Genomic DNA, 23,778 nt, shown 5'->3' on the forward strand with positions numbered 1-23,778 from the left:
TTTCACCTCCTTAATTCAATACATAGATGTTGAATAAGCCACGACTGCCTTCGTTTCTCTGCGATCGTCTGTGATCGTCTGCAGCTACTCACTACTTAAACTAAAAGTACACAAAGTGTGTGATTTGAGACGCAGCTCCAAGAGCAGGTCAAGCTGGTAAACATGTCTTTATAAGCCCATATAAGAGCTTAAAGACACATTTCTTAGTGTATTTACACAGTCATCAGACTTGTTCTTTTTTTTTGATCACACTCAAACCCTGTCAGGTTAGCTTATATTAATTAGCTGAAATCTGATTTGATGTGAAAATATATTTGCATATATGAACACCAATGAATTGTTTCAAAGAACTGCAATATGCACCCGATCAAACTTAATAAGCACAGAATTATCCATGAGAATACTAACCTTACAACAAAACACGTCCCAGTAATGAAGATGAGAACGACACGAAGAAAGGTTAAAGAAGAAATATGAGATATGTATATTACAAGTTTGATCTGAGCGTATTATTCACACAAAGCGTTAATTATGCAGATGAAATCATTCCATTTTAACATGAAAACATGCCACACTTACCAATAAAGTGTGCTTATAGGATTATATACTGTGCATGCTTTCACTGTCACAACACTGGTGATAAGAAATGACAGAAAAATAACAAGAAGGGTCACACATGGAATTGTGAAAAACTCACAGAAGGAAAAAAGCTTAGCAATGAAGGATAGAACGAGCAAACCAGAGCACTGAGGCAAACAGAGTGATGCATTTATGCTAGTGTGAATGAAGCCGGAATGAGCCATGGGTAAATCCTAATCAGATGGATAACAGAGCTTGAACAAGTGGAATGAGTTGATTTGGTTGGCATGTGAGGGTTCTGGGATTTTGCAGTTCCCAGTTTGGTGAGGATTTAACAGTGTGTATGGATTTCAATATATTTCTTCAATAAAGTTTAAGCACCAGTTATAAGCTTTTCATTGGCTTGCGACTTAAAACCTTATTATGCACCATTAATTCACCTTTGCATAAGTATTCACCCCCTTGAAAGTTCTCACATTTTAGTGTTTAGTGTTTTACATTTACATGTTAATTTGACAATTTAATCGCACACAACTAAATATCTCACTTTGTAAGGCTGTTGTGTACATCAGAAATGGGGTAGTGGTGGTGTGACTCAATTTTAAGAACCAAGTTCACTGCTTGGTTGCTCTTGATTTCATTTTTTAGCTTTCTTTTCACCCCAAACTCTTTTAACTTGGGCAGTTCTTGAAATGTTGAAAACCGATGTTCATAAAGTTCAGTTTTATTCATGTGCATAACAATCATTTCTCACTATGAATTGCATAAAATACATTTAAAAAAATATTTTTTGAATTCAATAAATGTTGCTTGAACAAGTGAATAATCACTAGGGCCCGTTACTTGTTTTACTTGTTAGTAAATTGGTTAATGCAAACTATTATATCAGTTTCAGGTTGTAACAAAATTTTGACATTTTCAAAAGGGGTGAATATTTATTCGAAGGCCACTTTTATGTAAGAAATAACAGAGAAATTTATCTGAATCATTTTGAAGGTTAATAAAAGGGCAATACAGATAATTTAAAGGGAAAAAAGTAAGGAGAGACTATAAAAAAAGAGACTGCTAGTGACATGGTTATGCCTCTGAGCGTCACATCAAGACAGATTTAAGTTTATCAGCCAACAGGTTTTTATTTATAAAAAACAATATGCTATGCTAGACTTTGCAGATTGTAGACCTATGCTAGCCTTCTATTGTGATATATTAAATAATATTTTTTTCAATAAAAAGCATCATGTACTTTGCCAAATAACTGTAATGCATGTTACTGCCTGCAAACAGATAAGTGATATATTGAGCTGAATTCATTTTCTCTTGAATGGGAAGATTGGATTTGGGGAGCTAGTGTGCATTTTCAGTAATTTATATATATATGAGCCATATAGCTATGGTTAAATTACCACTGTAAGTTAGAAGGAGCTAAAATACTACAAATAGTAAATGAATTACAAATAAAATATATCTGTATGACATACTGAGCACCAGTTAGAGCAGTTAGTGAAAACCTTATTGTTATGCATCATTATACAGCATATGTAGATAACAGCACCTAAACCAGCTACTATACCATAAAAAATGGAATTCAACCAGTTTAAATGAATGTGTAGTGTCTACATTTTTTTTTTTACCTTCTACACCTGGAATGACACCAAAATAAAGTGATTCCACATCTACTTCCTTATGGTCCGGAGCAGCAAACCGGTTTCCTTCTGAAACTAGTGGGGTTTCCTGTGTGTTGATCTCCTTTCCGAGTGGCCTTCGTCACCTCATGTAGACCACCTAATGTGGTCTACTTTGCCTCTCTCATTGTATAAAGGAGCAGACAAAGGGCTTTGAAGAAGCTAAGGAGCACACAAAAACGTCTTTTAAATGTTTGTATAAAATTGTTATGGTGAAAACAGTAATGCTAAGGACACACACAGGCTTGCCCAAATTACTGCATAATGTCCAGAGCAAAGCAGGAAGCATATTTCACAAAATGTGAGGGAACTTCATCATTTTCAGCAACCTGCAGCAGGACAGAAGTGAGCTGTTGGCACTCGGATAGGGACTCCACTAGTTAGGAGGTAAACTGGCCTGACTGTCCTCTTCTATATGTTTCTTTAGACTTTTTGTTCTTTTTGTTTATAGATCGCTATCATACAATGTCATAAAAGAAATTTTGTGAGAAACTTGACACGAGTTGAGGCAAGTCTCAGATGATATAGATAAAACTAAACTGAATATAAAAACAACAATGACACATTTGAACATCTGTTTCAGCCATGAAGCACACTCTCTATTCACTCCTCTTTTGTTATGACTGGTCAATATCTCAAGGAATTATGGGTAAGAAGTCCTTTACGGTGCACTGATGGTCTGCATCTTCAACAAAAGGCTTATTATGAGATGTTTATCAACCTCAAAATGAGAAACATCACATGCTGTGTCTTTGTGCACCTCCCAGACATATGCACTTTAGCTACAAGTTTAAAATGAACGGTATACCATAATAATATCAGCCTATACAGAATTATGTAAATGAATTCGTTAATTATTTGTTCTTTAAGATAAATTAGCAGGAACAAATCAAGAACCTGGAAATTGTGTAGTAATTATTTAATCTGACACACAGCTGAACTTAATTAAATGTAACGAATTCAGCTAAAAAGAGAAATTTAAATCAATTTCAATTAATAGAGCAATTAAAGCTGAAGTAAGTAATGGAGGGGGGGTTTGAACACCTCTTGTTAAAAAAAAGCATATTACTGAAAGCAACTTGCATGTTATCCTTATTTTCTTTGACATTCAAATGTTCATAGACCTAAAGGTTGGGTCGTGACGACTTAAAGTGAAAGTTTTGAGCAAGCTGTCGCTTTTAATTAGGTTTTCAAGGCCACTCATAGCAAGAAATCACAACAATATAATAATAATAATAATATTAATAATAATAATATTATTAACAGAAAAGTTACACATTGACGCTTTCAAATAGAATGAGTGAATATATGACTGTGAGTAAATGTTTTTAAATATTATATACCAGTGTCTTTCGAATTTCTCTCTTCAGAGGTGTTTAACTGTAAATATATCTATATTAGTTTGAGTGTGAGGATTTATGACCTTCCGTAGATACTATTACGCAATAAGCCACCACATTCACAAACTGATTCAATAAAGCAGAAGCCTCAAATTGATTCATTTGCCAAAAATGGGGGTATTTACTTCCACTGCACCCTTAATACAGATTCAATATACTGGGGTAAGAATGTGATATAAATATCAATGTGTGTGATGAACAACAGCTTGCTGACTAATATGCTAATATGCAAAAATCTGATTTAACTTAAAAAAATATTATATAAAAAAAATAACACATAAAACAGGCAAAAACATGTAAACGTTCTTTACCATCATTCGTCTTCAGTGCATGAATTAGTCAGCAACATACAACAATTCCAGGAAATTTCCATATCAAATACTGATAACTGATATACTGATATGAAAGAATGAGGGGAAAAAAATTAGGCTGTGCTCACAGGGACATTTTTGTATAAGTGGACACTTATGTCAGTTAGACTCTGGATCAGTGTTCCATGTTTAAAAGAGTCACCTTCTCATGTGGGGGGAAATCATGGATCTCCTCCAACAACCATGTCTTTAGCAGACCAGCACCGTAAATGTTGATTTTTACCAAAATGTCTGTGTGAACTTGGCCTTAGTCAGAAATCAGGAATGTAGGGATGTCATGACGAGGCATGGGCGGATATAGTTCTGTTTAATTGTTCCCTTGCATTTTTGTAATAGCTTACAGTCATACTGTAACATTGTATTGTCATGATAGATTTGACAGTACTGATCTCAACTAGAAGCAAATACTGTACATATGATGCCTATTTATGCTATTATATAGCCTTCATCTCTGCCTAGTTAGGCAGCCTCTTCCCGAACGGACCACATGGATAGCAGCAATATTTTTAAAGCATGCACGGTTATAATATTGTGCTTGTTAAATATTGCAATATATCATACAACCAGTTGGTTATATGTGTGAAACATTTAAAGATCCATCCACAAATTCATCCAGTAAGCATTAAGGTTTTCGTTAACCACGGATGTAAACACGGCAACAACGCAAAAAAGTAAAGTCTGAGAGATGCAGTACTGCAAACCATGACTTCAAACTAGTTTTAAGTTGAAATGTTGTTTAAATATTACAATCCAATGTTAGATGATAGCCAGCATTCGTAGTATGTATTCACCACAGTGCCACTTAGCTAGTTACCCCAGCTAGCTAGCTAACTAGCTAAGATTGATTAGCTCGAATGCTAAATGATTCCTCATAGCACCTATCAAAGATGAAGAGAGACACATACAGTAATGCTCAGATTTATAGCTTCATGTATATGGTCATGCAATTGAAATCAATACCAAATCTTGTGTAGAACTGAAGTAATGGCTGCTATAGCAACATCGACTATAGTCTGGAAGTAAACTAGCTGACTTCTTTTTTTTTTTCCTTTCTTTTTTTTTTTTTTTTTTTTTAATTTTTTTAGGGAAATACAAAGTAACCACCCTGTGCACAGTTATCGGCACATACCTGGTCATGAATGCCCTTAAAAATTTAAGATCATATGTTTATAAATATTTTTTGCCTATTTCCAGGGTGTCTTTCTTTTTATTTAAATTAAAGGCGACAGAGGGCTCAGCACGCGGGTTTGCACCAAACATGCTTAATCAGAAGCATGTCAATATCTCTATTAAAAACTCCGTAGCTTGATGATGGTGTTGTGCAGATCATAAGGGCCGGGTGAGGAAATTTATTTCAGAGTATAAAGCAGCACCATAGACATTAGTTGAATATTATTCAAGTGTCTCTTTGTACCTGTATGTCCATTAGACTACATCAGAAATGGTAAGACCTTGAGGAAGAGGAGCATTGCACATAATGCAAATGAAAACAAAATCTTGTTTCACATCATTTTCATCCTTGTATGTGTATATCTGCAGGGGTTTTTATGTCCGTCAGCATGAATCCGTAAAGCCGCATCCTTCTGTTTGCAATTCAACTGCAACATTAATCGTGTGAGTGTCAACAACATTTCCCTTGGAAATACATACAGGATTCATTTGAGGTGCAAAAAATGCATTGTGTAATATACTATACTATAATATAATATAAAATCTGATTATATTCTCTTTTTATTTAGTATGTAGAGTTTGTAAAAGGATAAATAGAGCACTGTTTCAAATTGAGATGATTTATGTAAAAGGTTCCCTCACTCAGCTGTCCAACAAAACAAGTGACATTTTTCCCCCAACGTTACATTCTTTACCACGTCCATTAGCTGAACCGCTGCTTTAGCTGTAGAGACACACACTGCAGATGAGGTTAGTAAGATTTCTCACCCTGTATGTCTTAGAAAGCACAAACTGACCTTTTATGCTTATCAGTCCATGACCAACTTTGATTAATCTTAAAGTTGAATCTATGAGAGGCTGCCATTCTGAGTTTATTTGTATTTTTTTTTTGTTCTTTTTTGCAATTGTTTGCAGGTTTTCAGCCATCTAGGACAGTTTTAAAATGTTATGAGTCAAAGCAACTCGAGTTGTATAATCTTGAAGACATTTCTCCACTTGACTGAGAAGTTTGCTCATTTCTAGTACTCCAATATTATATACAGTATATAAAACACATTATATATTCTTCCACACTGATTCATGCCCATTCTCTATTTTTAAACCTATGAGTCTTTATTAGAGTTTAATTTTAATGTACCTGGGAATTCAGTTGCAGTATCACAATGGACAAACTGTGCCCTTAAAGGCAATGTCTGTTAAATGTGTTAATAAGAACAATTCTACTTCATTGCATTTAAATAAAAACTCAGGTGACCAAATGCAGGGTCATGATGTTTGATACACTTACCATAATCACAGTAGAGATGAACTAATTTTTTTTAAAGACACTAAACAGGATAAGGACACTTACATGTACATATGCAGTGTTTATATCCTCTGAATCGATCCTCGGTGCGAACAGAAATCATTTGTACGATGTGATCCTAGACTACTTCCCGATGAACCCTAGTGCTGTGTGAGTGCAGTTTTAAGTGCATTAAGTGACCTCTGGCTTTACAAACCTAGCAGTGTAGCACCCTTTACAGTATTGTTTAAACAGAGTATAAGTATAGTGTTACTGTATAGCAGTATTCGATGATATCATAGCTGTTTTGCCTTTTCCGCATTTATAATTCATCATGAACCAACCATGAGCCTTGCATAAAGTGTCAATTACAACTGCAAGCTCAATAAATCATTTTTATACAGATTTTCAAAAAAAAAAACAGCATACAGTGCATTCAGAAAGTATTTACACCCTGTATTTTTTTCTCACAGACTTAGACTTTAGGCTAAATTCTAACCAGGCTGTGTCTTGCAGCGAGGAAAAGTTTCTGTCTGGCCACTGCCATAAAGTCCAGATTGGTGAATGGAGCGTTACAGTAATGGTAGATCTTCTGCAAGTTTCTCCAATCCCTACACATGGTGTCTGGAGCTTAGTCAGAGGGATTATCAAGTTCTTGGTCACCTCTTTTCTCTCTTACCTCTGAGCTCTGTAGGCAGTTCTTTTGACCTTATAACTTGTTTTTGCCCTGATATGCAATTTTAGCTGATAGACCTTATATAGACAGGTGTGCCTAATCATGTTCAATCACATGAATTTGCCACAGGACCAATGTAGTGTCAATGCCAAGGGTCTGGATACATGTCAATGTGATATTTCAGTATTTTCATAAATATCACAATGGAGTTTATAATGATGCGGGAAAAAATATTTAACATTTTAGCATAAGGCTACAACATAAAAAAAAAAATTAAGTGGTCTGAATGCTTTCTACATGCACTGTACTTTAGCGGTAATTGAAATGACTATTAACCCTCCAAGAACTTTTTCATTATTTTTAAATATCTAAAATTTAGGATCAGCAACTAGCTAGTGATCGATAGCACATTTTATGACTTTGCTTGTGGGAAATAAAACCAGTAGACAAGTATCTAAAGGCAGCACATACTTAACATTGGTTTAGACACTCCCTATTGTAGTACATTCTGGAAAAGCACTGGATTTTCTCCCCTGTGCATTTAGACATAACTACAAAATAACACACTTCCAATGAAGTGCACTATACGGAGAAACTAGAAGAGTTTCAGACACTTATAAATTGAAGACAACTCTTGATTAGTGGAGAAACATGTTCAAGATTACACATGTGCACTTAAAGAGCTCAGGAATGTGTTTAAGAGTAATTAAGGGTGCTTGGGAGTGAACCTGTGTAAACAGGGTGTGTAATAGCAGCACGTGCAGGTGACAGGATGAGTAATCGTGCATTTCATAGTCGCGTCTGGGCTTCTGGTATATAAATCTCTATACTATCCGCCCTCTCCGAGACTGAGCTTTGGCGAAATGAAGCAGCTCGTTTGGCGGCCATTAGCCTGCGTCGAGCCTCCTGCCTCTGTCGGTCCTGCAGATCCAGAGATCGGTCACGTGTCAATCCAGGGCCACGTCCTTTAGGCGGCCTTTTCACTGTGGGAGGAGGCCACTTCCTCTCCTAAAAAAAAGAATGCAAAAGAAATGTTCAAATAAAACACTTTTACGTTAAATTGAGATTTTCCATAAAATGTTTCCCTTAAAGTTTTTATGGCTCATTGGATAAAAGCCTTTGTTAATAAAACTGCCCTGTATTGTATACAGTGGATATGAAAAGTCAACACATCCCTGTAATAATGGCACATTTTTATAATGATAAAAAATTGAAACCAGGGTAAATCATAGCAGAAAACAGTATGTATAAAAATGTATAAAAATGAAGTAGAAAAAAGAATTAGAACTTTAAAGGGAAAAAAAGAATAATTAAAAAAATTACAGCAAACTGATTGCAATCTAGAGACATCATATTATAAGGGACACCCCACAGTATTTTAGTTACAGTGCATGTTTTGTAACCTCTTTGCATTCTATGGTTTGAGCAATCAGATGAAACCAAGAAGATGTGAATAAAATCCTACAAAACGGCTTTATGCTAATTAGCATACAATTGAAAGTGATTGGTTCATTCTAAACTCTGCCACATCCCCAAGTATAAAAGGCTGTGCACATTTATGCAACCAGGTTATGGTAACTTTCTTTACACTTTCTTTGTTCTATTGTTTATCACTTTATCACTACCTGATATAATTTCACAATGAGTTGAAAAATTCTGATATGATTTATTTTCATTTTCTTTGAGATCCCAAAACCCTGATATTTTAAACAGGATGTGTAGATTTTTATATCCATTATATGTCAATCATACAGCTGCAAGGTAGATGTAAAAACAGCTGATGAAAATTAGCCATCATTATAAATACAGTACTAAGGCTGATCAGTGGTTAAGATTTTGAACTACTGATCAGAAAGTCATGACTTCAAATCCCAGCACTACCAAGTTGTCACTGCTGCACCCTTGACCAAGGCCCTTGACCCTCAACTTCTCAGTTGAATTATTAAGATAACTGTAAGTCGCTTTGGACAAGGGCATCTGGCAAGTGACAAATGTATATTTAAAAAAAATCAAAACAACGATCTTGATTTCGTTATGACACCAATACTGTAAGTTTGGTCTCAAGGTCCTTTTTCACTTAACCTTCAAAGGAACCCTTGGGGCTCTAAAATCCAGCAATCTGTCAGCTTAAGTGTAGCTGAACAGAGCTATGAGCTTTTATTACTCTCAGAACAAGCCCATTACAAAAGCTTATTACAAACAGTGGGCCCATTACTCTTCTCAGTGTGACAAATAATGTAGGAAAGCTAAAACAATGAACTGAGTAATTAAAAAAACAATAGTAGAATTAAGGGATTTAAGGTAATAAAACACAGCAGGATATACAGTACTGTTATAGAGAATCAATTACCATTTTCCTCATTTCGATCATTATCAAGACCTTCTGACCAATCATAATTCATTGTCTGATACCTTTTATTTACGTAGATGTGCATACACACATATATCACAACCAGTGATACGACACTGATACCAGCTGCTTAAAGAACACCAAAAATAAGTGCAATGAGACCTCCACTTGTGTATATATTTGCCAGACTCAGGATTATGCTTTCTAAAGAAAAGAATTGGTGATTACACATTGCCTGTTATTACACATATACAGTGATTATGCATGATGTCTAATTACACATATGTAGCGATTACGCATGATGCCTAATTACACATATGTAGTGATTACGCATGATGTCTAATTACACATATGTAGCGATTACGCATGATGCCTAATTACACATATGTAGTGATTACGCATGATGTCTAATTACACATATGTAGCGATTACGCATGATGCCTAATTACACATATGTAGCGATTACGCATGATGCCTAATTACACATATGTAGCGATTACGCATGATGCCTAATTACACATATGTAGCAATTAGGCGTGATGTCTAATTACACATATGTAGCGATTACGCATGATGTCTAATTACACATATGTAGCGATTACGCATAAAGTCTAATTACACATATAGAGTGTTTATGTATAATGTCTAATGACACATACTGTATAGAGTGATTACGCATGATGATAGATGACGTCTAATTACACACATAGAGTGAATATATATGATGTCTAATTACACATATAGACTGATTCCGCATGACATCTAATTACACATATAAAGCAATTACACATGGTGTCTAATTTACACATATAGAGTGATTACGCATGGTGTCTAATTTACACATATAGAGTGATTACGCATGACATCTAATTACACATATAAAGCAATTACACATGGTGTCTAATTTACACATATAGAGTGATAATGCATGACGTCTAATTACACATATAGAGCGATCACGCATGATGTATAATTACACATATAGAGCGATTACACATGGTGTCTAATATACACATATAGAGTGAGTACGCATGACGTCTAATTACACATATAGAGCGATTACACATGGTGTCTAATTCCACATGTAGAGTGGTTACGCATGGCCTCTAATTACACATGTAGAGTGATTACGCATGGGATCTAATTAAACATATAGAGGGATTACGTATGACGTCTAAAAACATGTACAGATTGATTACGTATGAAGTCTAATTACACATATAGAGCGATCACATATGACGTCTAATTAGACATACAGTATAGAGCAATTACACATGGTGTCGAATTACACGTATGTAGTGATTACGCATGACGTCTAATTACACATATGTAGTGATCACGCATGACATCTAATTACACATAAGTAGCGCTTAGACATGACGTTTAATCACACACACACGCAGTGATTATGCATGATGTTTAATTACACATATGGAGTGATTACACATGACGCCTAATTACACATATGGATTGATTACGCATGACGTCTAATTACACATACGTAATGATTACGCATGACATCTAATTACACACACGCAGTAATTATGCATGATGTCTAATTACACATATAAAGTGATTACGCATGACGCCCAATTACAAATATGGAGTGATTACGCATGATTATGCATAATTTCAAATGTATACATCTCTGTGTATACATTTTTTTTAAATTATAAAAATGATTACAATTCTTTCCATTATTATTACAAGTAACGGAATGTCACAAGAAAATGGTTACTGTGACATTCACCTTATTGTATGTTTGTTACTCCTGTCAGGGTCACAGAGGATACAGAAGCAATGTGCATATATCTAATTTTGTATTTGGACAGTTTGCAGTCATGCTATTTATTAATCAGTAAAATAAAAACAAACACTGTTGCAGCCAGCAAGAAAAATGAAGCTATTTTATAAGAGAAGTGATGAGGTGGAGAAAGTCACTTTATAAATGATCTAAAGCACTGGCCTTCTCTTCTGGTTCCTCCACAGTTCTCCACTCATTTCTCTTCATCTTCTGCAACTCATCAAACTTGGCTGTGACGTCGTCGATGGAGAGCTGCAGCAGATCCCAGAATCCGGCCAGATCCTGAGCCGTGGGTCGGGGCATTGCACTCGGGTCCTAAACAAACACACAACACAGAAAATCACCAGCTGTGAAGGTTTTCAGTTATCCTGGTCTCTTTAAAGTCAGAAGAAGTAATGGATTTTAATGATCCTAAAAACTATGTTAAAAAAAGGAACAGAGGTTATATGTAAGAGTATGTTTATGTCAGAAGCAGATGTTTATAAGCTCTAAAATGGTTAATAGTGGATCTGTTGGAATACAGGTATAATATGTGCTGAGTGTTGGTATGAATATGAATGCTAGCAAGCAGCAGATAACCAAGTCTATTTTATCTTTAAGAGAAATGCCAATGAAGTATGAATTACAGAAATCCTGGCCCAGGTTTGTAAAAGACAGAATTACAGCACAGTCAGACAACAGTGCAGCACAAAAAAAGGAAACAATAATCAACCATAATTTTAGATCATGGGAAAAAAATTAAAACATACAGGTGGGGTAACTGTTGAGGACAAAGGTTAGAGGGACATAGAGGATTCATGATTACAACATCAACCAATGTGACGTTGGATCTATCTGAAAGACATGATGTAATGCAAACATGAGCCAAATACTTATAGAGGAAACATAAAGAACAGAATGATGTGAATTTCTGTATGATGCCAAATGCTTCAACCATGATTTCATTTTCATTAGGATTAAGTCTAGCATTTTGAGTGACAGAAATCTTTAAAACTCAGATTGAGGGAGGCATCTAGGGAAAGCCAACTAGTGTGCAAAATCTCATTAGCAAGGGAAAGCAACCAGACAAATTGAAGCTTTTATATCTCAGAATATTCCAGTTTACTATTGTGCATAAAGCATCAATAAGAGTTTATTTGGAACATATATATTACAGTGATTTATTATTATTATTATTATTATTATTATTATTATTATTATTATTATTATTATTATTATTATTATTACTATTATATATATATATATTTATTTATTTATTTTTTTGCATACTATAGCTTATTAAGACTTAGGGATCAGAGCAACGAGTAATACATTTTGATTTTGCCATAAGCCGTGATTTAAGGTCAAGACAAATGGTGCTCTCCTGCCAACACTCCCCCCTTTCACAGAAGCTGTGCATTGTTACTACTATACTTGTTGTTATTATTATTATACTAACTATTGTTCTTCTAGTATCCTAGACACATTAATATAGTAGTATTAGCATTGATTTTATAGCCTTTATTGTTATTGTTATTATTGCTACTACTGTAATAGAGAGAGTAGAGAGAGAGAGAGAGAGAGAGAGAGAGAGAGAGAGAGAGAGAGAGAGAGAGAGAGAGAGGAGATTAAAGCACCTGAATACTGACTGATCTGCCTTTACTAATCATTTCACAACTTAAATTTAATTCGGGTGTATAATATTAATAGTTATGGCAACACTCCATATTATATAATTAGTTATTTATAGACAATTTGTTTCTTAGGCACTGCACACATAAAGAATATTGCAAGCTAAATATCTGGTTTAATTTGATCATAGTCGTGCTCGTCATTCTATTTCATCACACCAACAACACAAGTTCATCAGGGCAAAGTGGTGGGCTAAGCAGAATTCTCATTCTTTCTGTTTGTGTATGAAAGACCAAAAGGTCTAAAAACACCACATAATATCTTAAGCTGCTTAATGGAATGCAGTTTCTTGCTTCGTTTGCAAAGAGGTGAGGTGTTAAGAATGAAACATTTGTTATTTTTTTGTATAGAATCTGGATTTCATGAACAGGGTAAAAGTATAGCGGTGTAATAATATCTATTTGTTAGAGCATTAACACAATTAAATTATTATTCTTTAAAACTAAATATACAAAACAAATGATGGCTGTATTTCACTGTATAATGTTAAATAATCAAACATGCATGTCATTATTTAGTGATGAACTAAGCTTGCTCTTACCAGGTTTTGCTCACACAGCCAGTAAAACTGCTGAAATTTCTGTGACATGAGGAGTTGTGCACTTCCAACAGCACTCCGGATTTTTCCTAAAACTGAGGCACAGTTAAAAGACACAGTGAGGCCACTTTTAATGTGATTATCAAATCCTTCCCACATTTCATCACTGAATTTTAAATATTAAGTCTAAACAGCTTGAATAAATACTGTGAGTGTGGTTGTGTGCTTTGGGATTAAAATGTGTGTGTGTGTGTGTGTGTGTGTGTGTGATGACTTACTTTCTTCAGACAGCTCATGCTCCTCAGCCTCACGCTCCATCTCTTTACACCAGGCCTCCATGCGTTTGGTCTCATTGTGCAGAAGTTGCATGTACCAGCTGCCATCAGCACGCACTTGTGACACCTGTCCTGTTTCTGTTTCTTCTGTTTCCTCAACCCAGGCTGCAGCATGTGGGCTCGGTGGCCCGCTTGGAGCTCGGTAATCATCTCGGTAGGTGAAGATGCCCTGTGTGCGCACCGTGCGTGTGGCGCTGTATTGTGCAGGAGAGCTTGGCTCCGAGTGCCTCTGAAAGCCACCAAACTGCACTACCTTATCCTCCACTGATCGGAAAAGCTCATGTTCCACATCGGCCTGCACTGCTGCTGTCACACTGTTTGAGCGCTTAAAACGTCCATGACTAAGAAGAGACACACAAAGCACCCGTTAAAACAATAGGAGCAGTTCAGCTCTAAACTGAACAACTAAACTCTTTCCCCATTAACTGAAATGTGTATTAATGAGTATTAATTTTGCTTCCAGTTTAATCCTGTATTATTTGCATGCGTTATTATTTAGGCTATTATATTATTATTAGTTCAAGGTGGCTAAAAGTGTGGTTATAAACTTCCCTTATATATAAGCTATACTATATTTGCCTTAGATTGCCCATACACAACTACAGAAGCAAATTAAGAATGTATATGAATTCAGAGTTTTAGTATATTTGTTATTGCATTTTTAACTACATGAGCTATCGGAACAATAAATACCATGAAAAGCATTACAAAGTAAACAGAAATAAATCAAAATTTCATATATTTATGAAAACCCCTCAACAGTTTTCCCTAATGTAGTCTTGGTCACTACTACTACTACTACTAATATAAATTATTATTATTATTATTATTATTATTATTATTATTATTATTATTATTATTATTATTATTAAGAAGAAGCAGAAGAAGAAGAAGAAGAAGAAGAAGAAATATATAAAAGCGTCACCGTTTCTCTCCCTCCACCTGGATGCCCACTGACTGATACTTTGGCAGACCTTTACTCTCTGCTTCTGAGTCTGTGACTGCTTCCACCTAAATAAAGGATCAGGAGGGGGAAAAGTAAAGGAGGAGAAACAAGGTAATGGGTTAAAGGACATTTGTTCTGATGTCAGGATGTTGTAAGTTTGAACTACACCAATGCCAAAGTAGTCCATGGCCAGAAGTTCAATAAAGCACAATAGACCCTGCTTTCTGGGTGTGAAGGACAGCATTACTCTGTGGCATTTCTCTCTGGCCTGTTGATTAACAGGTCATAATTGTGAGCAAGGAAAAACAGCTAGCACAGTCTTAGCATTTGGCTTCTCTGTGATGTTGGATGAGCAGCAGTTTGTGCCTCCTCTGATACATATGCTATCTTACCATCCATGATACAGGAGAACTGGCTAGTGGGTAGGAATTGGCAAAAATCAGACAAAACACATCCAGACCAAAAATGTATAAAACATTTAGTTTTATCTTCTCCCATTATTGCTAGAGAAGCTGGTCAAGGTATTGTAAGAAAGTATGAATGAGATGATAGATGACAGATCTGAAGCTAAACAATGTGTCAAAACAGGCATCAATTCTAAGAGAACGAATGGAAAAAAAAAAAGAACAGAGCTAGTGTGTGTTCAATCGCCTTGGGAAGAGAGATATTATTAGATATGATATGATATGATGATCATGTGGTAGACTAGTGGTTAAGGTGTTGGGCTACTAAGTGGAAAGTTGTGATTTCAATCCCAGGTACACCCAGCTGCCACTGTTGGGCCCCTGTGCAAGGTCCTTAACCCTTGTTTGCTCAGTTGTATAAAAATTGAGATAATGTACCTCGGATAAGGGCAAATGCTGAAAATGTAAATTAACCATTCAAAGTATAATTCTTAAAGCTACAATAGGAGTCAGATCGCTATATCAATTGCAAATGCAGGGATAACATGATAAACAATGGGATAACAATGTGACTCGCTCATGTCGGTTTCTTCTCTACAACATTAGAAGTATTCGGCCATTTTTGTCCACACAGGCTGCTCAGGTACTTGTTCAGTCTCTTGTCATTTCTAGACTGGATTACTGCAATGCACTGCTGGCAGGTCTACCTACGAACGCAATCCGTCCTCTGCAAATGATCCAAAATGCAGCTGCCCGGCTTGTTTTCAACCTGCCAAAGTTCTCGCATACCACCCCGCTGCTGCGGTCCCTCCACTGGCTTCCGGTAGCTGGTTCACCTTCAATTTAAATAGGTACGCCCTGCCCCCAATTCACACCTTAAGGGAGACTGAAACTACTCCTGATTAATCAGCAGAGAGAACAACAAAGACTAACACTATAAAATCAACAATGGTATAGAATATAACACAATTCAAATCACACTACTCTAGAACAAAGTGAGTTAAGCAGATAGATTCAAAACACTGATGCTGGCCTACAAAGCCAAAAATGGACCAGCTCCCTCTTACCTCAAAGCCCTCATCATTCCTCGCACTGCACCCCGCAACCTCAGATCTACCAGCACTGCTCAACTGGTCCCACCATCTCTCAGGGTAAGAGGCAAGTATACTACAAGACTCTTCTCTGTTCTGGCACCAAGGTGGTGGAATGAACTTCCCCTAGAGGTCCGAACAGCTGAGTCACTGGCTATTTTCAAGCGGCGGTTGAAGACCTACTTATTCAGGAAACACTTCAACTAGCACTTCTTTCCTTATCTTTAAACTCATGGTATCTTATGTATGTAACCTAGTGTGCCAGTATTAATGTATTCAATGTTAGAGATTTAAGCACTTATGTACGTCGCTCTGGATAAGGGCGTCTGCCAAATGCTGTAAATGTAAATGTAAATGTAAATAAAGGGTTTATTAAGAAAAACAATAAAACCTACAAACACAAGGAAACCAATAAGGAAGATTAAGCAACTGAAATAACAAAACAAACCAGGAGACACAACACACAAAAAACAAAGACTCAGCAAACCAAAAGCACAAGACAACAGGTATATATAGGGAGGACAATCACTGAGACACAGTTGTGCAGAGGCGGGTACAGATTAAGGATCAGGCGGGGCAAAACACAAAACAAATACAAAGACCATGGTACAAAAACAATGCCTGCCAGAACATCCCCCTGGTGTTCAGGCAGGGAATAGTCCAAGTTGTCCATGACAATATACTGTATCTTATATTATTACACTCCCTTATTTAGATAAACTATAAAATCTTTAGGATTCTATAAAGATCTTGGAAAAATGAGGCAGGCCACAAGTTACCATTAATTAATAGTATTAATTGTTTGCTTTATCTGACCTGAAAATCTAAGAGCCTAAATAATGTGACATAGTATAATAAAACCTTGTACATCCGAGAAAAAATATGTCAGCATCACCTACACAATGTCCTGCATCGTATGGAGCATTATGTGTTTTGTGGTTGTGTTGTTTGTGACATTGTGGTCCTGGAGATTATTTCATCATATTGTATCATATATATTTATGTAGACCGGGTGATTATGACAATGTAATTGAATAGAAGTGAAAATTGTATACCTGTATTCCTACAGATGAACGTGGTGTTTTAAGGTATTCCTCTGCTTTCGACACAAGAATGGCCTTATCACAGGTCTGTACTGACGTATAGCTGCCTGTGGATACCAGCCGTCTGCCCTCTGTGGCCAGCGTGAGTGCCTTGGAGCTGTCCAAACTCTCTGTGGAGACATATTTCCCCCAGGCATCCCTGCTGCGGGGCAAACGGGGTAAACGGCCTTCGTGATATGCATCCTGCATGGACTCTGTGCTGCTCTGAGCGGTGACCGAGATCAGCGGCTTTGTTACGCTGCGTGGAGGAACAGGAGGGGGTGTTTTCTTATAGCTTGGAGTAAACGTCACTGCTGTTTCTGTATATGACAAGAGAGAGTGGGACAAAACATTCAATTATTACTCTGTCATAATGAGAAAAGGATTTCAGGATCCAAAAGCACAATCAGAAATGCAATATGTGCAGGATATGCAGGATACTGATAAAGCTAATCAGTATTTAGCGACATTTTCAACATAAGCGATATCAAATACTCCACCACCATCAAATACCAAATACATAACATAAGCAATATCAAATACTCCACCACTATCAAATACCAAATACATAACATAAGCAATATCAAATACTCCACCATCATCAAGTTTGCTGACGATACTGTTGTGGTGGGCCTGATCTTGAGACGGCCTAGCTACAGGAGACTAAAAACCTGGACAAATGGTGCCAGGAGAACAATCTTCTCCTGAACATCAGCAAGACTAAGGAGTTGATAGTGGACTTCAGCACGAAGCATGATTGGTCATACAGGACCCCAGTGGAGAGAGTGAACAGTTTCTGGTACCTAGGAGTTCACATCACACAGGACCTGTCTTGGTCCTGACACATCAACACCATGGTGAAGAAGGCCCGGCAGAGTCTGTACCATCTGAGACACTTAAGGGACTTCAAATCACTGTACCCTCTCAGGTGCTAAAGACTTTCTACACCTGCACCATTGAGAGCGACCTGACGAGTAGCATCACTTCCTCTTTCGGGAACAGAACTAAGCAGGACAGGCAAGCCCTCCAGAGGGTGGTGCAATCAGCTGAACGTACCATCCACACCGAGCTCCCTGACCTGCTTTACCAGGGCAAGGAAGATTGTAAATGATCTCAGCCATCCCAACAATGGACTCTTTTCTTTGTTGCGTTCAGGGAAATGCTTCCACTCCTTGAAAGCAAACACAGCGATTGAGGAGAAGCTTCTTCCCACAAGCCATTCGGAGTTCAAACCAGGAAACACCCAGGATCTAGTACTGGACCTCTCCCTCCATATTCACCTTTTTTCTGCCCAACCTTTTTCTGCACTATGACACTTTAACTCTGGACTGTCACTTTAACTCTGGACTTACACACCACAGTGCCACTTTACTGTATACCACACCATACTGCACATGGACACTTTAAGGACAATCATTAAAACCATACGCATTTATGTATATACATATATCTTTCACATATATTTTCATATTTTATATAGTTTTTATATAGTTTATACCTTTTATTTATCTACCTCCTTTTGGTTTTATTTTTATCCTTAATTCCATTCCTTTTTATGCTTGAATACCGGACAGATGTAAAAAGCCTTTTACTGCATGTCCTACTCTGTATGTACAGTATGTGTATGTGACAAATAATATTTGATAAAAATTTGATTTTTGAAATACATAGAAAATTTTTTTTACTATACAATCCAGTGTCCTAAACTAATGTATTAGTGCACACATAAGAATCCTCATGAGAAAGCTTAAACGCCTCTCTTAAACTGTAATCTACAGAATTCCACTTCCTCTTAATTTCCTGACTCTAGTACATAAACAGGCAAAAACATTCTTTTGATTAAAGGTTTAAATGAAAAGTATATATTAGTATCGTGGACGTGTAAGTCTTGTTAATTTCTTGTTCTATCCTTTAGCCTCTTTCTTCCTGCTAGCCTTCCTCCTCTCTCTCTCTCTCTCTCTCTCTCTCTCTCTCTCTCTCTCTCTCTCTCTCTCATTCTCTCTCTCTCTCCTTCTCTCTCTCTGAAGTGTTAAAGCAAATCCCCTGATCTTGGGAGCTGATCTTGGAATGTAGCTTATCAGGGCCAGTCACTTGGAAGACATGTCCAGTTTCTTTTACAAAATCTCAGGGGCAAAAGACAAATTCTTTTGGAATTTGCCACAGAAGAACAATGCTGAAAGCAACTATGAGCCATCTAACATAAACCACAAATGTGTACTCTGTGTGGGTTTAATGACAATAATAACTAATCATTAGGCAAAAGTGCTCCCTACAATTTTCCAGCTCTCCAAAACATTACATGTCATTGATTAAATCACCCTCAACATTTCTTCTACTAACACCTACAGTAACTATGATTGAGCTCCAATAAATCAATTAATAGTCAGAAAGTATCCCAAAAGGATTCTCTTTTTTTTTGTGGTCACCTTTTATGTGCATCAAACGTAACATTCGCCTTACTTTACTTAAAACTACTTTTCATTGAGGCCTAAACAAAAATATGCCAAGAAGGGTTTTGTCTACCCCAGAGATTTAGGTCATTTCTTTGCAACATGGTATATACACTCCCTAAGGCAATCATCAGCTCAGGTGAGGTCATGTCAAGTTTTGACTACTTCCCCACACTCAATACTAGCCAAGAAATTACACATTCATGTGGATCCTCTGAATATTTTACTGAATATTAATGTGCTGAATGGGAGCCACATAGGAAAGGGAATGAAATGGTATATCACAACAGAACAGTAACCATGCCTAAAAGACTCTCGCACAGTAAAACCAGCATGATCCACATCAAATCCCTTCCACATCTCCTTTGCCGCTGAACAACCCAAATATTCTGAAACAAATCCTGATTCAAATTCCTTAAAAGGAACCAGAAATAAATGGGAGCCCATCCTCAACTAGGTAACACTGGATAGTGCAATTATAAAATATTTCTCTTCCTACATCTGTATATAGTCAAGTGTAATTGTGTAACCAGGAGCTTTTGAGCATCTTATGAATATGAGCATTAGCATGCTATCATGCTAAGTCGTTGCTGTTGAATTTATCTAAAGAATATTTGTTGAAATGTTAGAATATATCATATATTTGTCAAAATGTTATTCTAAGCTTTATTACAGTAACGTATTGCTACCGTTTAGCCCTTGGAACTACGGTCTCCCAACATTATAAAAATCCACCAAACTATTTCCTGTGCCCACTACTTTCATGAAATCCTGCCAGTTTATTAATGTATAAGGGGCCAGCAAACCTGGGAAGCGGCACATAAAAGTCTCAAGCAGACAAGAGACAGAGGCTTTGGTGGAAGTTGCTAACAAATAAAGGTGTTTAGGTGGGCATGGTGCTATATATGAATCAGTGTGTGGAAAAGGAAATGCAAACTAAATGTGCAAACTAGTCACCAGTAGAAACCTAAGAAAGAAAGACAGAGGGGGAGAGGGAGAGAGAGAGAGAGAGAGAGAGAGAGAGAGAGAGAGAGAGAGAGAGAGAGAGAGAGAGAGAGAGAGAGAGAGAGAGAGAGAGAGAATGTGATTCATTGCACAGTTTAAAATAAACTCAGAACCGAGATGCAGCTTGCTCATTGATAACTCATTCACCTACTTTGGATGGCACTTATCTGAAGCACAGGGCTATGTGCATGAACAAAACAAAAATAGCAGTCTATACACAGACTGTGCCATAAAGAATGTTTTAGGAAATCATTCTTACCTTTCAGTAAAACACTGTATGACAGCTCAGCTCTGTGTGATAGATGAACACACTACTGCAAAACCATACTGTTTATGTCATACATAAGTGATATATAATATTAATTTCATTCAGCTGTGTTATTGCTCATTTTGTAATATCTATCTATCTATCTATCTATCTATCTATCTATCTATCTATCTATCTATCTATCTATCTATCTATCTATCTATCTATCTATCTATCTATCTATCTATCTATCTATGCAAAATAAAAGTGATGCAAAAACATAAAATCACAGAACTGGTGGGGAAACACTGCTGGCTATCACCATCCTCATCAGAGCACAATTGGATGAACACTAAGCTCCTTCACCATGTTGCCAGTAACAGAAATAGGCAGACAACCTGGCTGAGAATCCTATGGAAGAAGACGAGCAATTCCTTTAGAGCATTGGAAGACAGAGTGGAGCAGCTGGCAGTGGGTTTAGGCTAATAGGAAGAGTTGTTTGTGGCCGTGCAATGGCAGTTGGAGAAGCACTAAGATTAAGATGAATACTTCTGCTGCAAACAGTGATGATTTCAATAGTGCTAAAGACTGATGAAGCCCTGATCAGCATCAATAGGAAGTTACACAATGGTTTACAAAGCATATGAAAGGAAGGTGAATGTGATGTTGTATAACTGACACATAAAATAGTTGCTCCTAGTTAATGATAAGATACAGCTTATAAATAGACACAAATGGGAACAGCGCGATGAGACATAGCAATAATTTGCAGCTATTGTTAACGCATATGAGTAGGCAAGCTAGCTGACTCAAATATCACTGCTATTTTCAAAGGACTCAACTAGCACACCAAGCAGTGCGTCTCGTTGGAGAACAGAGCCATCTTAATTATGGATGCAGTCTTGAAGGTGCAGATGTCGTTTGACTAATTGGTTTTAGTTGAGGAACTTAAACAGAAAATGACTTAAAAGTAAGTGGGACTTCCTCTGTGCTGAATTCTGAGATAGTATATGTGCTTTACTAATTGTGACACAAACCTAACCACGGATAATCAGAGAGTTTTTACCTGGCGTCGGTTCCTGCGTTCGTTCAACATTACAGGCAGTAGGCAGGCGAAACTGGATCCCTAAAAACAACAGTGCAGTTATTAGATGGGCAGCACATAATGATCCTGACTTAGTCTTAATAATACACACCATTGGATTTCCTTTATTCTGATAATTAATAAAATTCATTTGGACATTTTCATAATTCCTATTGAATCGAATGGCACTTTCACAATCTGACACCAGATGATTGTAGCAAACAAATTTTACTGCTGCAATGGACTGTTATATTCAAATGCTAATACTGCCTTTACTGACATGCTGGCATCACTGGGGTCAGATATGCTAATGAATACACAATTCTTACCAAGCTTCAAAATGACAATTATATTATATGCTGAAGCACTTAGTTTGTTTGGTTTAAAAGTATTCAGAAAATTAACTGTTTATTAGAATAATGTGGAAAAACATAAAGGCTTATTGCTAAATAAAATGAAAGCAAACTCAAGAAGAATGGAAATGGAAATATGACTTTTACTCTGAATGCACTGGAAATATTACTAAATGAAGAACTTTAAATCCATTATGTGTGAACACACTGCACAATCAAGCGTTTGTTCAATCCAGCAATTTTAGCTCAAACCGACCAATTATTTAATAAATAAAAATAAATCATTTACATTTTTTGAATTATGAAAATTTAAATATCAGCAATATTCAAAAAGATTATCTTTGGCATCTTATATATGTTTCTTTAATGTTGCTCTGGAGCTACAAGGCTAGTGCCACTAACAGATGAGAGCAGTGAATCTCAACAAAATCTATAAATACTTTAAATATTTCATCTATATAATTTCAGATTGAATAAAAACATGATTTTATTTTAATATACATTATTTTGTAGGTTCAACATGAAAAGAATTACATTTGCATAACTTTCAGCTTTGTGATAATTCTTTAAATCCGGTTTATGTTGAAAGGCAGGGTCTAGGCATCATTATCAGGGTGTCCAAGATAGATTTCTGAGGTAAAAAGATTTTGAGTGAGATCTCCAGCTCAAAAATAAAGAAACAAATGTCAGACTCCTAAAATGTCTTGGCTGATTGGCATTCAGGCTAAAAAAAAAAAAAGCAATCCTAATTCATTTATTTGATAACAGTTCATTCATTTTGTACTCAAATAATTAGGCATATCTATAGCTAACTCCATAATTATTGGCAGCCAACAAGATAATGGGCAAAAATTAGTGTATAATATGAATATCACACACCACACCGTAAGGAGGATGGTCAAGGTCGGTGCCTTGCTCAAGGGCACCTCAGTCGTGGCCAGCCCGAGATTCAAACCCACAACCTTAGGGTTAGGAGTCAGACTCTCTAACCATTAGAGCACCACTTCCCGACATCTATGGCAGGCAATTCAAAAGAGAACAAAACTGCCCATTGCTTTACTGTTTCAATTACTGAAGCACTCTGTAAAGCCAGTCTGTGAGTTCATGTATGAGGGAGGGGACAGTTAGTGCTGTCCTCAGAGTCTGTTCAGCTGCCCTGAGACCCAGCCTATGCAGCAGTTCAGTAAAAATGTCAAGGCTCATGACTTCACTGGAAACATGTTTGCTAGTTGTATAATCTATAATCCTCAAAATA

The 23,778-nt window shown here is 36.6% G+C and overlaps 1 protein-coding gene across 3 annotated transcripts in view; it reads right to left on the reverse strand.

The window, feature by feature from the left end:
- Positions 1 to 1,831: 1,831 nt before the first annotated feature.
- The window catches only part of LOC113655682 (disks large-associated protein 2), a 111,765-nt gene continuing 89,818 nt past the window's right edge, over positions 1,832 to 23,778 (reverse strand). For all 3 annotated transcript variants that reach the window (XM_047801866.1, XM_047801868.1, XM_047801867.1), the window contains 7 exons: positions 22,153 to 22,212; positions 17,358 to 17,704; positions 14,787 to 14,872; positions 13,805 to 14,202; positions 13,530 to 13,621; positions 11,480 to 11,632; positions 1,832 to 8,171 (listed from right to left, as the gene is read on the reverse strand). In XM_047801866.1, coding sequence (XP_047657822.1) covers positions 7,953 to 8,171; positions 11,480 to 11,632; positions 13,530 to 13,621; positions 13,805 to 14,202; positions 14,787 to 14,872; positions 17,358 to 17,704; positions 22,153 to 22,212 — 1,355 coding nt within the window. In that variant the 3' untranslated portion in view covers positions 1,832 to 7,952. The remainder of the gene's footprint in view (positions 8,172 to 11,479; positions 11,633 to 13,529; positions 13,622 to 13,804; positions 14,203 to 14,786; positions 14,873 to 17,357; positions 17,705 to 22,152; positions 22,213 to 23,778) is intronic.

The sequence above is a fragment of the Tachysurus fulvidraco genome, chromosome 16, assembly GCF_022655615.1.
Source record: "Tachysurus fulvidraco isolate hzauxx_2018 chromosome 16, HZAU_PFXX_2.0, whole genome shotgun sequence".
Classification (NCBI taxonomy): domain Eukaryota; kingdom Metazoa; phylum Chordata; class Actinopteri; order Siluriformes; family Bagridae; genus Tachysurus; species Tachysurus fulvidraco.